Genomic DNA, 14,140 nt, shown 5'->3' with positions numbered 1-14,140 from the left:
TCATCTTTCCTGGAATCTTACCATTGTATCTCCCTGAGTTGTTTGCTATAAGAGAGATCTTGAGATTATTAACCATGACCTGGGTGTGGTGTCTTTGGGACTGAGCCTAAGCTGAGCATGAGCCCCTGGATTACGGCCCATTCTTGAATTCCAGGAGTAAAGAAAAATAGATCAAAGTAGTTTGGGCCTTGCATTTCATGCCGAAAGTCCTTGGTTTGATTCCCGGCCTTTTCCAGGCAGGTCTGGGAAAACTTGCGCCTGAAAACAGGGAAGAGTGCTGCTGCCAGTCCGTGTTGACAGCATTGGCCTGGATGACCAAGGAGACTGTCTCTCTGTTCATTTCTGTATTCATTTCTCTTTCTGTCTCTTAGTAACCACATCCCATTTCTATGCATCTTTCGGAAGCTCCCTGCAACCCGGCATCCAGACTGGGCGAGGAAGATGGGAGTTAGAGTTGTTATGCGGAATGCATTTAAAGGGCACTGGGTCGGGGGAGTCTGGACTAAGATTTCAGGCATTCGTGCTACTGGATCTGGGGGTGAAGAGTTGGGCTGGGCACGGTTCTGCCTGAGCTCAAGGCCTCTTCTGTTGTGCCGAGCCGAGATGGCACTGCTGCCCGGTTCTGGAATGAGCAGAAGGATAGGGTTTCGTTCTGCGGGGCGGTGCCATTGAGCTGACCCTTCCAGGCGAGGCTTAGCTGTTCTGTAATCCAATTACTTTGCTGGCAGCCGTGTCCCCTGGCAGCCCTGTCCTCTCACGGCATTCTCGGTTTTGCTGTGTGCTCAGGAGTCCTAGAAGGTGCTTTATACCCAGTGGGCATAAGGGAGCCCTTGGAATGTTTGGGATTTCGGCTCCCGAAGCTGTTGTGGGCCAATGGCCAAGAGCGTTGGGCGATGAAGTCCAGAACATCTAGGGATCTTACCCTCTGCCCATCCTTGCCTTGTTTCTGCCGGTCCAAGTAGCATCTCTCCGACTTTTCCCATCACCTGCTCGCTTGAGCTTGAATTGGGGGTGGCAGGAATTGAACTCGGGTTCTGCTGATGAGCTGCGTTCCTTCTTGCTAAAACTCCTTCCCTAAAACCCACCCAGAAAGCTGCCTTAATTCAGGGACAGTCCATTTATTCATCAAGCCCAGGATTATTTTACATCCCTGTAACTCAGATGGAGGAGAAAGCCGGCTTCTCTGTGGCCTTTCTAAACCTCCTCGGCTTTCCTGCTACCTTCAGACCTGGTGCAGCACTGAATTTGGAGCCATCTGCAACAGGACCAAGGGCAGTTTCCCAAATAAAAAAGAAAGCGGTGTCAAACTGCGTTGAGAAGCGTTCTGTGTAACTCAGAAGTTTCCACCACTTGAACATTGTCAGTATTATGTATATATGCATTACATTTATATCCCATTTTTTCCTTCCAAGGAACTTAAGGCCACTTACATAATTTTCCTCCTCTCCAGCTTATCCTCACAACAACAGCCTTGTGAGGTCGGCGGGGGGCCGAGAGTCTGTAACTGACTCAAAGTCACCCAGTTAGCCCTGTGGCTCAGTGGGGACTCGAACCCAGAGCTCTTGAGTCTCAGTCCTGCTCCATTAACCAACCACAGCAGTGCGATCAGGCAATTTTAAGGCACCATCTTCTGCATGTTTAGGCAGGGAAATGCCCAGCCGTGTCCAGCACCTCCCAATGAACCCATGCAGTATAATCGCACTGTTATTCCCCGACCCTGAACTTGATGGGGGCAGGTATGTTTTGCTCAGAGGGTCCCTCTTTTGCTTTCTTCAAAATTCAGTAAGCCAGCCCTGTTGGGTCAAGATCTAAGAATATCAGACGATCCAGACCAAAGTCCATCTAGTCCAGGATTTAGTTCATATGGTGGCTAACCGGCTGCCCAGAGAAATCCACAAGCTGCCCCAGAAAACCTGGAGGGTCTCTTTGCTCTCCTGCGTGGGATTCTGTCAAAGCTCTGCCCGGTTGCCCAGACAGCCTCTGATCTCTAAAAATATCAGACCTTGGCTAAAATCTCACACTTTGATCATGCGAAGTATGATTCATTTCAAGTACGTTGGAGGAGGAAAAAGAGAATCCACATCTATGGAGAAGCAGAAGCCTCTTATGAGCAAAGCTGAGCGATGCAGGAATCCATCAGGAAACGGATATTGTGCAAATCTTGGTATTGTGAACCGGGCTCTGAAATCCCAATCCTTGCGGCCACAGAAAATCCTGTTTTCTCTGTGTACTTATTTTCCTTGGTGCGTTTCCACCCCTCCCTCCATTTTCTTTACTATCCTGGCATCTGCCGGGTCCATCTTAAAATATGACGAAGCTCCATCGCCCTTCGACAAAGTCAGTCCTTGGCAGAGATGGCATGCCGGGCTAGGATATAAATAACAATCTTGCCGTGCATCAAGCTTTGGGAGGTGGAGGTGGGAGGTGGGTACCCTTCGCTCGTATCCCCTCCGGGCAGCTGGGTGAGCTTCCACGCCGCCTCCCCAAATCTTGGGGTCCCTTCAGTGACCTGGAAAGACCCTGAAGAGTAGATAAGCAGTATCGGTTCCTTTAGTGGCAGGAGCAAAACATGCCCAGGTTGGTTTCTCACCTGAGCTCCCAGCCCGCGGGACAGATGGGGAAGGGAGGCATGCGGAGAACTGGAGAGAAGCGGCGATCCACGCCTCTCGTGAGGCACCTTCCAGGTTCCTTTTCACATCTCCTGGGGCTTGTGGCTTTGGGGTCTGGATGGGGGAAAGAGAGCACTTCGTTTCTCCATGTTGTTTTATACCCTGTGTCCATAGGCGGTGGTGGGTTTATTAAGCTAATGAGATGAGCTCAGATTTAACCTTTCCTTTGGCACGATTGATATTTTGGCTCGCCGGCATTCCAGGTCATTGACCATAATCAATTCCTGCAATTGCCAGGGACATGAGGGTTGCTATAATTAAAACCTTGGTCAGGAAATAATTTCTGGGCTTCGGCCTGAGTGTGAGCTTTTTTCCCTACTCATGTGCAGAAAGGCAGGCAACCGGCTCTTTTAAGCCCCTTCTCTCTGGCTGGCTGAGAATTTGCAGAACCTTCTCTCAGATTTTGGGGTGTGGAACCTCAGTTATCCCAGCCTTTTAGGAGAGGGAAAGGGCTGCTTAAAAACTGGACAACCACCGAGCGATTGAGGAATGTGGGGGGCCGCTCTTGTCGGTATGAAGCTCCCTGTGCCTTTGTCCAGCGGATCCGGTTGCGTTTGTGTTCGTTGGACGTGCTGGTTTGGCTTTTGAATTGGACTGCTGTTCATCGTTTCCGTTCCGTTTGCTGGACTGATGCTTGTTGAAGGGGGTGGGGTGGGGTGGGCTGAGATTGGGATTTTGAGAAACGTGGAGTGTGGAGCTCACGGGGGGCATTGGTGGGGTGTGATCGTGTCTGTGAGAAAGAGTCTGGCTACAGTCTTCCAGCGTCTGACTCTATCAGGCAGATTCTTGTGTTACTCCTGAAGTCTGTTCTTTATTCAAAACGGTGAGGACTAGAACCTTTCCTTTTCAGTGAAGGACAGTTGCTCGACAATAAGGTCCTTTGCATTGTAGAAGTTCCGGGTTCAGTCCCTGGCACCTGAAACTTGGAAGAGCAGGCCGCTGCTGCCAGTCGGTGTTGAACGAATGGGACCAGGTGGGCTGAAGGTGAGACTTGGTCCCAGGCAGTTCCCTGAGGCATGCCCAGAGTGCCTTGTAGCTTCCTGCTGGGACAAGGGCTTCCTGCCGAGCTCTGGGCCTCTCCCTCGCTTTCTCACAACCTCAAAGCCCACATCTTTGCCGTCTGCGCATTGATTCCGCACCTTGTGCGCCGCTCGAATTGAGCAACCGCCGTTCAGCCTCTTGTGATTCATCTCTGGGGAAGATGTTTCACCAGGCTGTTTGTCTTGGACATAAACTCATTTTTTCCCCTTCTGTGAGAAATGGTTGCTGGAGGCCAGGAGTGCTAAAAAAAATGGGTTGCACATCCTTGTTCCCAGGAGCCGGAGGGGAGGAAGAGAGCTGTGTCTCACGTTTCCACTCTTCCCAGGCGACTGGGGAGAACGCCACGCGGGACGAGCGGGTCTTTCTCAGTGGTGTTTCTCTACCGGTGGAACCTCTGCCTGTCATGCAGACATGATAGAGACGGGCTTTGCTGGGGGGGGGCGGGGGGGTAGGGGGGAGACTTCCAGCCCTGTTGTTTTAGGGATTATTTGCTTTACGCATCAATTATCCTCCTCCTAATCCCTAAAGCTCTCTATTTCCTCCTCAGCCATTTTAAAGGCATGTTTTAGGGAGAAGCCGGGATTGCACGCCGGGAATGTCATGAGCGAGGATTAATCCCCACACCTGGCCACGATCCGGAGGTGGTCCAAGGCGTGAGAGCCGAGGGTGCGGAGTCCCTCGTGCTGCAAGACCCGATTCAGGCGCTGTCTCCCTGCCGGCCTGTGCGTTCGTTTAGTGCACGTCTCCCGGGGGATCCGAATCCGGTCTTCCGGGGTTCGGGGCGCCTCTCACGGGCTCCATTTCAGGGGAGCTGGGGGCGGGGCCAAACGCCAAAGGGGTGGGCCCAGCGTTCCCGCATTGCAGATTAGAAAGCTCCCCATTACTGGCAGCTCAGCTAAGGAGAGGCTTCCCACCGCTTTGAGAAGGGAGATTGGCCAGATGTTCCTTATTTGTGCTGTAGTCTGTGCACTCCAGTGGTGGAGCGAGAGTGTGGTGTAGTGGTTAGAGGCCAAGGTCTTGGTCTGGGTGGCCCAGGGGCCGTGTGTTGTGTCTTTGTGCTGCCGGGGTTGTGTATCAGGCAGCTGAAGATCCGTTGTAAGCGAGCTGCTTGTGCCAGGATCCTGCCCTGCTCTCATCAGGGACTGCAACCTGAGCTCAGGTAGCCTGGCAGAGTTTTCCTACCTGGGCCAATGAATGGCAGGAGAGCGATACCTCCGGGGACTTGGGCAGGTAGCCAGTCTGCCTCATTGTTTCCACCTGAATGGACAGCTCAGGCCCACCAGCTGACCTGCAGGAAAGCGAGGGGTCCGGCGGTGTGGGGGTTGCTCCGACCTATCTCAGCCACAGTGATTTCTGCCTCTTTTTCTCCACTGCAAGGCACCCAAGGAAGCATCCATAATCTTCCACCCCCCTCCTCTGCACTTTATCCACACAACCCTGCAAGGTAGGTGTGGCTGAGCAAAGCGGGACTGGCCCCAAGTCGCTGAATGGGGATTAAAACCCAGACCCCCCAAGTCCTGGCCCAACCCTCGAACCCCTGCACCAAATGGTGGTGCAGTTAGAAACATAGAAACCTAGAAACAGAGCAAATCAGACGGGGTCTCCTGGGCCATCTAGTCTGACCCCCGGCTCCAGCCAGCTCCGCTCACAACATGCCCACCATGAGCAAAGCTTAAGTTAATAATGTTTAATTTTCTCAGTGCTTTTAAAAATCCTTGTTTTGTACTGATTTGTGAGGCAAGAGAAACCGAAGGTGAGCCAGGATGAATGCTTTGTGCAAGGACTGGGTTTGAACCCAGGTCCTGAAAGCTCCAACTTTTATTTTCTTTCAGTCCACTTGTGTTGGCACATGCGGCTAGTGCCATGAAAGGTGTACCCAAAAATGCATTAGAATGAATAACCTTCCCTCTGAACAAATCAAGAACAAATCCCCCAGCTCCTTTTACAGGGTGCTCTGCTCAGGAATGTAAAAGATTTCAGGAGCCCTAAAGCTGTTACCTTGTGCAGTCCTCCAACCCTTCTCCAAATTACTATAGTCATGCAAATTCTTGGCTGCCTCCTCCCTTACCCTTCACATTTTCTTGAAGCTTGCATTTTAATTTCCACATTTCCTCTCTCACGGCAAATTTTATGCAGCCAGATTTCGCACGGGGGAGAGGAAATGCCGGAAGTGGAAAAGCTGGGTGCATTTAACAACTATTTTCTCATTGCCTTGGCTGCCTTTCTCCCAACCTTGCCCTCTCCTTCTAACTGAGTATAGATTTACTGAGAGACAGCGAGTGGCAGTCATCACCCCCAGGCCTGTACCCATTGATCGGATGGCGTTTGGCCTAGATTCTCTTGCAGGGCAGTGATGTTGAGTGGTTAGAACGGGGCGTGCAGCACCAGGACTCCACGGTTCTTTCCCCGGAGGAAGGCTTGGCTTGGAGTGCGAGGGGGTGCTGGAATTTTCACTGTCCGGGTTCCCTTCTTCCTCCATTTGGATTTTTGGGTGGCCGGAAGGGAAATTCTGTCCGTATAGGAACCAGAAAGGGGGCAGCCTCTCTCTGAGGTTGCTGATTCTGAATCGGACGGACGGCCAGTGAGTTCACCCACCTTTCGATTGCTCTCCGTCTCGCAGTGCACCATGGGGCAGAAGGGGGCACGGGATGGAGGTCTGTGTCCTTGGCGTGATGCGTTGCCTCGCAGGCTCAGAATTCGGGTGATGCCTGTGAGCATCCACAGAGCCCTTCCTGACCACGCAGCAATTGGTCTGGGAGCTTTTCTGCCTGCTGCAATTTCCAAGACGGAGAGCAAGGCCCTTCCCCTGCCGCAGACCTCCAAGACTCCTCCGATTCCCCCAGAGACAATTCTGCTTTTTGATTATAATTTGGGCACGCTACGCTTAGCAAGCACAGTGAAGAATCTCGTGCCGCCTTAAAGAGGAGCAAATGAAGTGGACTTTGTAAACCCTCATAAGCCACACTCCACTTCTCTTCCTCTTTTGGGTGGGGGAATCATTCCTCTGCACCCCGGGACCTACCCTGGCCGGCATCCGTGCCTCCCGTGCAGCTTGCTTTGCTGCCAAAATTTAGCAGCACAACGGTGGCAGAAGCCCCTGGATTTTCATCCTGAAACTGGGGCTGCAGGCTTGATTTAAAACAAGGGGTGCTTCCCTCATGTGCAACTTCTCCAGCTAAATTTACTTGGTTGCTGCTGCTCTTTCAGTAAACTCAGAAACGGCGCAGTCCGCGCAGGGTCGGCAAGCCACGGACTGGCCAGGTGCTAGCCCTGATCTCTAACATACCCACGGCAGCTTACAGTTTAGAAGATGTACGCATAAGGTCATCCCAGCCCTTAAACATCAAATCAAACGTGTAGGTAAATAGACAATATCTCTGTCATTTCCTGATCAAACAAGATTTCTGACTCATGGTCATTTCATGCTGCTTTGGTTTGGACACTTCGAACCAGCCTCTTTGTTTGGCTAAGCATGCCTTAATTTGAAGTGTAAATCCTTTGTATCTAAATCTTCATGGTGAATTGCGAAGCTTCAAAATGGGCTTTGCAAACCTGAAATATGTCTGCCCAGATCTGGAGGACCGGGAAAAGAGGAAGCGGGGGGGGGCAGAGAGTAACTGGCTGTGCTTCTGGTTCCTGTTCTTTTAATTTAATATTTAATTTAATTTAATTTAATGAGCTGGGCGGACATCGTTCAGGTGTGCTGGTGGGATGGGAGGAGCCAAAGGCAGCTGGTGTCTCAGCTGAGGCGCTGCAGTAGCCTTTCCTTTCTTCTGGTGCGCAGACGGTTTCGTATGCTAGAAATGGTGGTGAAGCATCACTAGAGCACTTATTTAGATCTTGTTTAGCTTGCGACAAGCAGCTCCATCAAAAAGGAGGTGTGGGGGCAAGTGGTTAAGAAATTTCGAAATGAGCAACTTGTGCTTTTGACTGTGAGAAGTGATACGCTGAGATCTAACGAGCAGGTAAGTGTTGTATTTATTTATTTATTCGATTTAGATCCCGCTTTTTTCTTGCAAAGAACGCACAGTGGCTTACATCATTCTCCTTCTCCTCCTCCTTTCAGTCTTATCCCCGCAACAACAACCCTGTGAGGTAAGCCGGGCTGAGAGTCTGTGCCTGGCCCAAAGTCACCCAGGCTAGGGTGTCTTTTTACTCGCACTGTATTTTAAATTATGTTAAAGTAAAAAAAAGAAGTCTCGTGGAAGTCACGTTAGAAAAGGAGCCCACGATGTACTTTGTGCAGAGCAACGTGGCAGCTAAGTTCTTCTGGCCAGTGTTGGCTCAGTAGGAAAAAAAAGAACCTGTTGTATCTGGTGTATCAGAAGATAGGCAAGGTGAACAGAGAGAATAGTTCCTTCTCAGTCTTTTGGCAGGGCATGGGATGACTCAGTTGTTGGAAAGCATTACACACAGGGACAAAGACAACTTTTTGCAGGCAGAAGAAAATTTTTCTAGAAAGTTCCAGCAGCAAACATGGGAATAGAGCCAGCATCTGGCTGCGGGACTAGGATGGTATCAAGCATTCTGTGGACTTTTGTTTAAAAAGATCCTGAAGAAAAATATTTAGCAATGCCATGGCGAAGGAAAACCTTATGTGCAGGGCAAAGAATTTACTGTGTTAACTGATCAGTGTGCAGGGGCGAGAAGAAAGGAGATTTGCAGACTTCAGTTCCCATCAGCCCCAGCCAGCATTCTTCTGTGATGGTGAGCTTTCCAAAATTAGCCGACTACAAGTTCCTTCAATTTGGAAAGGCGACATGACATGAACAACTAAGCAGTGTCTGTCAGTGGGCAAGGGTGGGACGAAACTCTGCACATGCTTAAGGCACCCTTGCTATCACCACCATCATTATTTAACTCTTCCTACAACTCATACATAAAGTGGAATTTGCCATCACATGAAGTAGCATTGGAGAAATACAAGGATTACAAGCCTATGAATGACTTTTTGGTGTCTCCAGTTTCAGAGGCAAGATACTCATGTACATCTGCTGCTGGGGAACATGGGTAGGAAGGTGCTCCAGCATTCATGTCTATCTTGTGGGGTTCCCAGACTGCTCTTCTGAATTTTGCACTATTTATTACTTATCAGAGATGGTGACTTTTAATTCAAACTACTTCCTGATTTATTTATTTATTTATTAAAACATTTCTATGCCGCCCCATTCGCCGAAGCCTCGGGGTGGCTCACAACATGAAGTTAAAATACGAAAAAAAATACAAAACATACGATCTCAGCTTGTCCAAGTAACCAAACAGAAAACAAGAAAGTGCTGGAGTAAGTGATTGTAATTATTAAAATAGATGTGTTTGGTGTTAAAATTTGGAAGATTCATTCCAGGCCTGTTTTGTTTCTGGGAATTGAGGAAAGGGACAAGGGTGGGAATCCTTGGCTGTGGGAAAGGGTAAAACGAGCCATGCGAAAGGTAGAGAAAAATCTAACAAGAATTGCCTGATTCGCCTAGCTGAAAACTTCTCCAAAGGCTGTTTGTGTCTCTGCCCCTGGGGATATTTGGGCTGGTATGTTCACCTATTTAATTCCTGCCTGAATCTCCCCCACCCCCCCAGAAAAACAAACCTTCCTGTTTTTATAGCAACATTTATTCGTATCAGCTTCCTGGTTTTTGCTTTACACCAGTGTAGAGCGAACACTATCCTCTCTTCCTTAGCTGCAGAGAACACATTCTTGGCCACAACAAACCAGAATTGGCTTGTTCAGTCTTGCTAGATCAACTTGGTTTATTCCTGGAATGCTGAAAGCGACTGAAATTGACGGGAATAGGGTGCCCACTTGGACGTTGTCAAAAAACACAGCACATATTGCCAAAAAGAGGGCAAAAGAGAACAGGGATTTGCATAAATGTGGCTTATGCTAATATATTCAGGTAGACTCACATTTGGAAATTTTTACAATTTAAATGGAAATACTGTATTTACACTAGAGTACCAAAGGCTTAAGGAGAAGTTTGCTTGCCTGTTTGCAGCCAGGCAGCCTTTCGGGGTATCTCTGTCTTTAAACTGGAGCGGGACTGGACCCTTCTTCCAGTGCAGGATACCGACCCTCCAAATAGCCAAGCACAAAAGGGAATCTCAGGCAGGCCTTGGGAGCCCAAGGAGAACCGAGGAACACGGTACCAGACCAAGGATTTCCGATCAGCACCAAAACCAAGGTGACCATTCCTTCCAAGCTAAAATTCACTCCCACTTTTCTTCTAAGCCTTCATTTTTAGACCTTGTCTTAGGAGAGGGAACTTGCTATGGTCAAGCAACTTGGAGTCTAAAGTCCTTGGATCCAGACTGCAAATCACTCGAATTTCTCAGCAGACCCACCTCCTCACCCCCCTTCTGCCCACCCCCGTCGGGCAGGCAGCCTTTTGGCTTCTCAGATCAATGATTATTTTATTTTATTTTATTTATTTAGGAGACTTCTGTGCCGCCCCATTTGCCGAAGCCTCGGGGCGGCTCACATCCATAAATAAACTTCCTTACAATAATATAAATTAACAGTATAAATTAAGTCGTAATTAAGTGATGTTAGTAAAACCCGGAGACCCACCCATTAGAGGCCGTTGCAAACCGTATTTTTTTAATTCGTTACAATGATCAGATCTTCAGACCGACTGGAGATCTTCCAGGCCAGCCCTTTGTAGACTCCACACTGCAAGCTGCATCTCTAAAGAGCCGGTCCTCCCCCCGTCCCTAAACAAACCGTCCAGGAAGGAAAACCCTTCCCACCGAGGCCGCTGAGGGGTTCTCACTTCCGGGAAGTTTCTCCCCGTGCCTGGCAGTGTTGCTTCGAGCTGTGCCCTCTTGGAGTGACAACGACCACACCTGCATCATTGCAAGAATCCTCAGCCCAAGAATTCGTTTCGAGCCCCAGAACAGAACGGAGGTTGAAATTCTGCCATACAGGAGCCCACTTCTGGTTACCTGGACCGGTGCATGGAATTCTTTTTTTTTTTTATAATAAGTTTTATTCACAACTTTTATTCCTAAAAATAAAGAAAAACTAAAAACAACATCAGTCATCAAAAACATCGAGTCTACTGGGTCAGCGCCCACATTTTTTTTCCATCTATGATAACATAGAAACAATCTATATGAAGTCCCGTTTCTCTCGCCAATAATAAAAAGAGTCCCAAGTTTGACAGAAATCAGTAACTTCTTTCTCCTTCAGTGACAAAGTCAGTCTATCCATTTCCGCGCAGTCCAAGATCTTTTTTAGGATCAGTTCCTCGGTGGGTGGTTCTTCACTTTCCCTCGCCGCAGCGATTACATGTACAATCAAGTACATTTCTTGTTTACTAATATCAGCAGGAATAACGCCTAATAAGAAAATTTCAGGTTTAAAAGCTAAAGATTTTTGTAACATTTTGGCCACGGGGGTTCACGAGACAAAGGTCTGTAGTTTGGACTCTAAATGCTGGAAGAAGGTGTGAATGGGTTTGCACAGCAAGAATATGGAGGAGGAGAAAGTAGTGGCGGAGGAGGGAGAGGGCGAGTGTTTAGAAGGGGAAAGTGCATTCCTTCACCCCAGACGTATGGGGTTCATCCTTCGCAGGCCCCCAGGAGTGGCTCGCGCCCCCTCCCTCCCCCCGCATTGCTGGGGGAGCAGAGTCCCTGGTTCAGAGGGGAGGCCGCCCGCCGTCTGTCTGCCCCCGCAGGGCTCCTAGGGCTGTGGGAGCGGGACTAACCGCCTGCTGTGCTTCTTCCAAGGGTCCCTGAGCTCCCGGCGCGGCCCGCCCGGAGTCCCCATGCCGGGGCGGACGGGCCCCCCCGCAGCGGCGTCCGGATAGGCTCCCCAGCATGGCCTGCCCGCTGCCGGCGCTGCCGCCCGGGCCCAAGGCGATGTCCCGCAAGAAGGCGCTGCTGCTGCTCCTGCTGGCCTCCAGCACGGCCACCCTGCTCCTGCGGCAGAGCATCCCCCTCGGCTGGTAGGGCTTGCCGGCTGGGCGGGCGGGGGGGGGGGGCTTCCAGGGTTGTGCAGGGGCTCTGCCCCCGCCTCACCGGGCCCTTGGCCCCCGGCTGGACGACGCTCCGCGTGCTGGGACTGGCACGTGTGGGGAAACGGGGGGCGAGCTGGGCTCCTGGGAGAGGCCAGCCGGGGCGCCAGGCGGTCGGGGCCGTGGGGAGGCGTGGGCCCCCCGGGAAGGCTCAGGGGTTCTGCTGGGGGAGGAGGCGGCGGGCGGGCAGGTGGGCAGCGGCAGGGCCCTGGTCACAGAGGAAGGAAGCCTGGCTGGAGTCGGGCGAGATTGGGGGGTGGATTCAAGGGGGAAGGGGGTGGAGCTAGAGAGGGGTGGGGCCAGGGAAGGGGCGGGGCAGGGGAGAAGGGGCAGGGCAGGGAAGAAGGGAAGGGGCAGGGCTGAAGGGGTGGGGCCAGGAAAGGGGCGGGGCAGGGAAGAAGGAAAGGGGCGGGGCAGGGAAGGAGGAGGGGGCGCTTTGGCTGCCCCGCCCCATCCCATCCCATCCCATCCCATCCCGCTCCGTCCCGCCAGGTTCCCCAAGCCGCCCCTCTTCCGCTGCGCCCCGCCGCCCCCGCGGCCCAAGCACACCGCCGTGGCCTTCCTGAAGACCCACAAGACGGCCAGCACCACGGTGCAGAACCTGCTCTTCCGCTTCGCCGAGCGGCACAACCTGACGGTCGCCCTGCCGCACCACACCTGCGACCACCAGTTCTGCTACCCGCGCAACTTCTCCGCCCGCTTCGTGCACCCGCACACGCTCCCGCCGCGCCTGATCGCCAGCCACATGCGCTTCCACCGCGACGAGCTGCGCCGCCTCATGCCCAACGGCACCGTCTACGTCACCATCCTGCGCGAGCCGGTGGCCATGTTCGAGTCGCTCTTCAGCTACTACAACCAGTACTGCCCGGCCTTCCGGCGGGTGCCCAACGGCTCCATGGAGGCCTTCCTGGAGGAGCCGCGCCGCTACTACCGCCCCCACGAGAAGTACGCCGCCTACGCACACAACACCCTGGTGTACGACCTGGGCGGCGACCCCGAGCGCGGCCCGGACGACCCCTCCTACCTGCCCGCCTTCGTCCGCCAGGTGGAGGGCGTCTTCTCGCTGGTGATGCTGGCCGAGCACTTCGACGAGTCGCTGGTCCTCCTGCGCCGCCTCCTCGCCTGGGACCTGGAGGACGTCCTGTACGTGCGGCTGAACATGCGCAGCCCCGAGTCCAAGCTCAACATCACCTCGCCCCGCGTGGCGGCCCAGATCCGCCGCTGGAACGCCCTGGATGCCCAGCTGTACGACCACTTCAACACCACCTTCTGGCGCAAGCTGGGCGAGGTGGGCCGGGACTGCGTGGCCAAGGAGGTCCGCGCCCTGCGCCGGGCCTGCCAGCGCCTGGCGCGCCGCTGCTTCGGGGGGCAGCCCCCCCTGCGCCCCGCGATGCAGATCAAGAACAAGGACCTGCGGCCCTGGCAGCCCAGCGCCAAGGTGGACATCGTGGGCTACGACCTCCCGGGTTCGGGGACTCCGGCGGACGAGCAGTGCCTCAAACTGGTCATGCCCGAGGTGCAGTACTCCCGCAACCTGCTGCGGAAGCAGAGCCTGCGGAGCCGGCGGAGGGCGGCCCCCCATCGCCCCCTCCCCCCGAGAGGGCTCCTGCGCCCCCTCCGGCACCCGGCGCCCAAGGCGGCCTGAGCATTTGGGCCCTTTGGCTTCCTAGGGCTGCGCCTGAGCCGCTGCTGCACCTGGGGAGAACCGAGGCTCTTCCGCTCCCTCCTGGGGCCGCCAGAGATTCTGACCCCGTTTTGGCCCGGGGAAAGCTCAGGAGCCGGGCGAGCGGGGCTCTCGTCCGTCCGGCACGGAGTGCGTGAACTGCCTCCGGCCAGCCAGGCCTCTGAGGCCCCAGCGGGGCATTCTCGTTGGGCTCGCTTCTCCCGTCCCTCGGAGGAAAGACAGCCTTGCGGGCGCCCAGGCAGAATCCGGGGCCGCTGCGAACGGGGAATGCACCGAGGCGCCTCCGTGGTTCCTGCACTGCCCCTTCACCGGGCATCCACATACCCACTGGCCCCTCCCCTGTGTTTTCCCAGCACTGCTTCCGGGTTTTTTTTGCTTACTATAGAATGTCGTCTTTGCCGGGGATGATGGTCACACAGTGCAATTACTGCTCGAAGCAGGGTGGCGCACGCTCCCTGGCGAGAGGCACCGGGCCAGAGCTTGCATCTTCTCGCTGCTGCAGAACCCATGCCCCAAACCCGGCACACATTTTTCTCCATCCTGAAAAGCCGGGCTGCCTTCTCTGGCCACCTGGTTATGGGCAGTTAGCGTTTTCAGGTAAAATACGTCCCTGCCCTTTTTGCTGCTAGCCCCGGAGGGAGGCCCCCGAGAGCGTCTCTGGACTGGCACTGGGCCCTCAAGCTGCAGGAGGCTCTGCATCCCTGCTGTAAGGACACGCGCACGTGCGTGCACACGCGGGG

At 53.3% G+C, this 14,140-nt stretch overlaps 1 protein-coding gene across 1 annotated transcript; it reads left to right on the top strand.

Moving 5' to 3' along the window:
* The first annotated feature begins 11,519 nt into the window (after positions 1-11,519).
* On the top strand, positions 11,520-13,361 carry GAL3ST3 (galactose-3-O-sulfotransferase 3). Its single transcript, XM_044448317.1, has 2 exons — positions 11,520-11,647; positions 12,209-13,361. Exons 1-2 carry the CDS (start codon positions 11,520-11,522, stop codon positions 13,359-13,361), a joined length of 1,281 nt encoding a protein of 426 aa, XP_044304252.1.
* Positions 13,362-14,140: the final 779 nt, after the last annotated feature.

Source organism: Varanus komodoensis, unplaced genomic scaffold (genome assembly GCF_004798865.1).
Source record: "Varanus komodoensis strain SLA01 unplaced genomic scaffold, ASM479886v1 scaffold55, whole genome shotgun sequence".
Taxonomy (NCBI): domain Eukaryota; kingdom Metazoa; phylum Chordata; class Lepidosauria; order Squamata; family Varanidae; genus Varanus; species Varanus komodoensis.
Note: the sequence above shows the minus strand (reverse complement) of the source record. Positions and strands in the feature narration are given on the sequence as shown.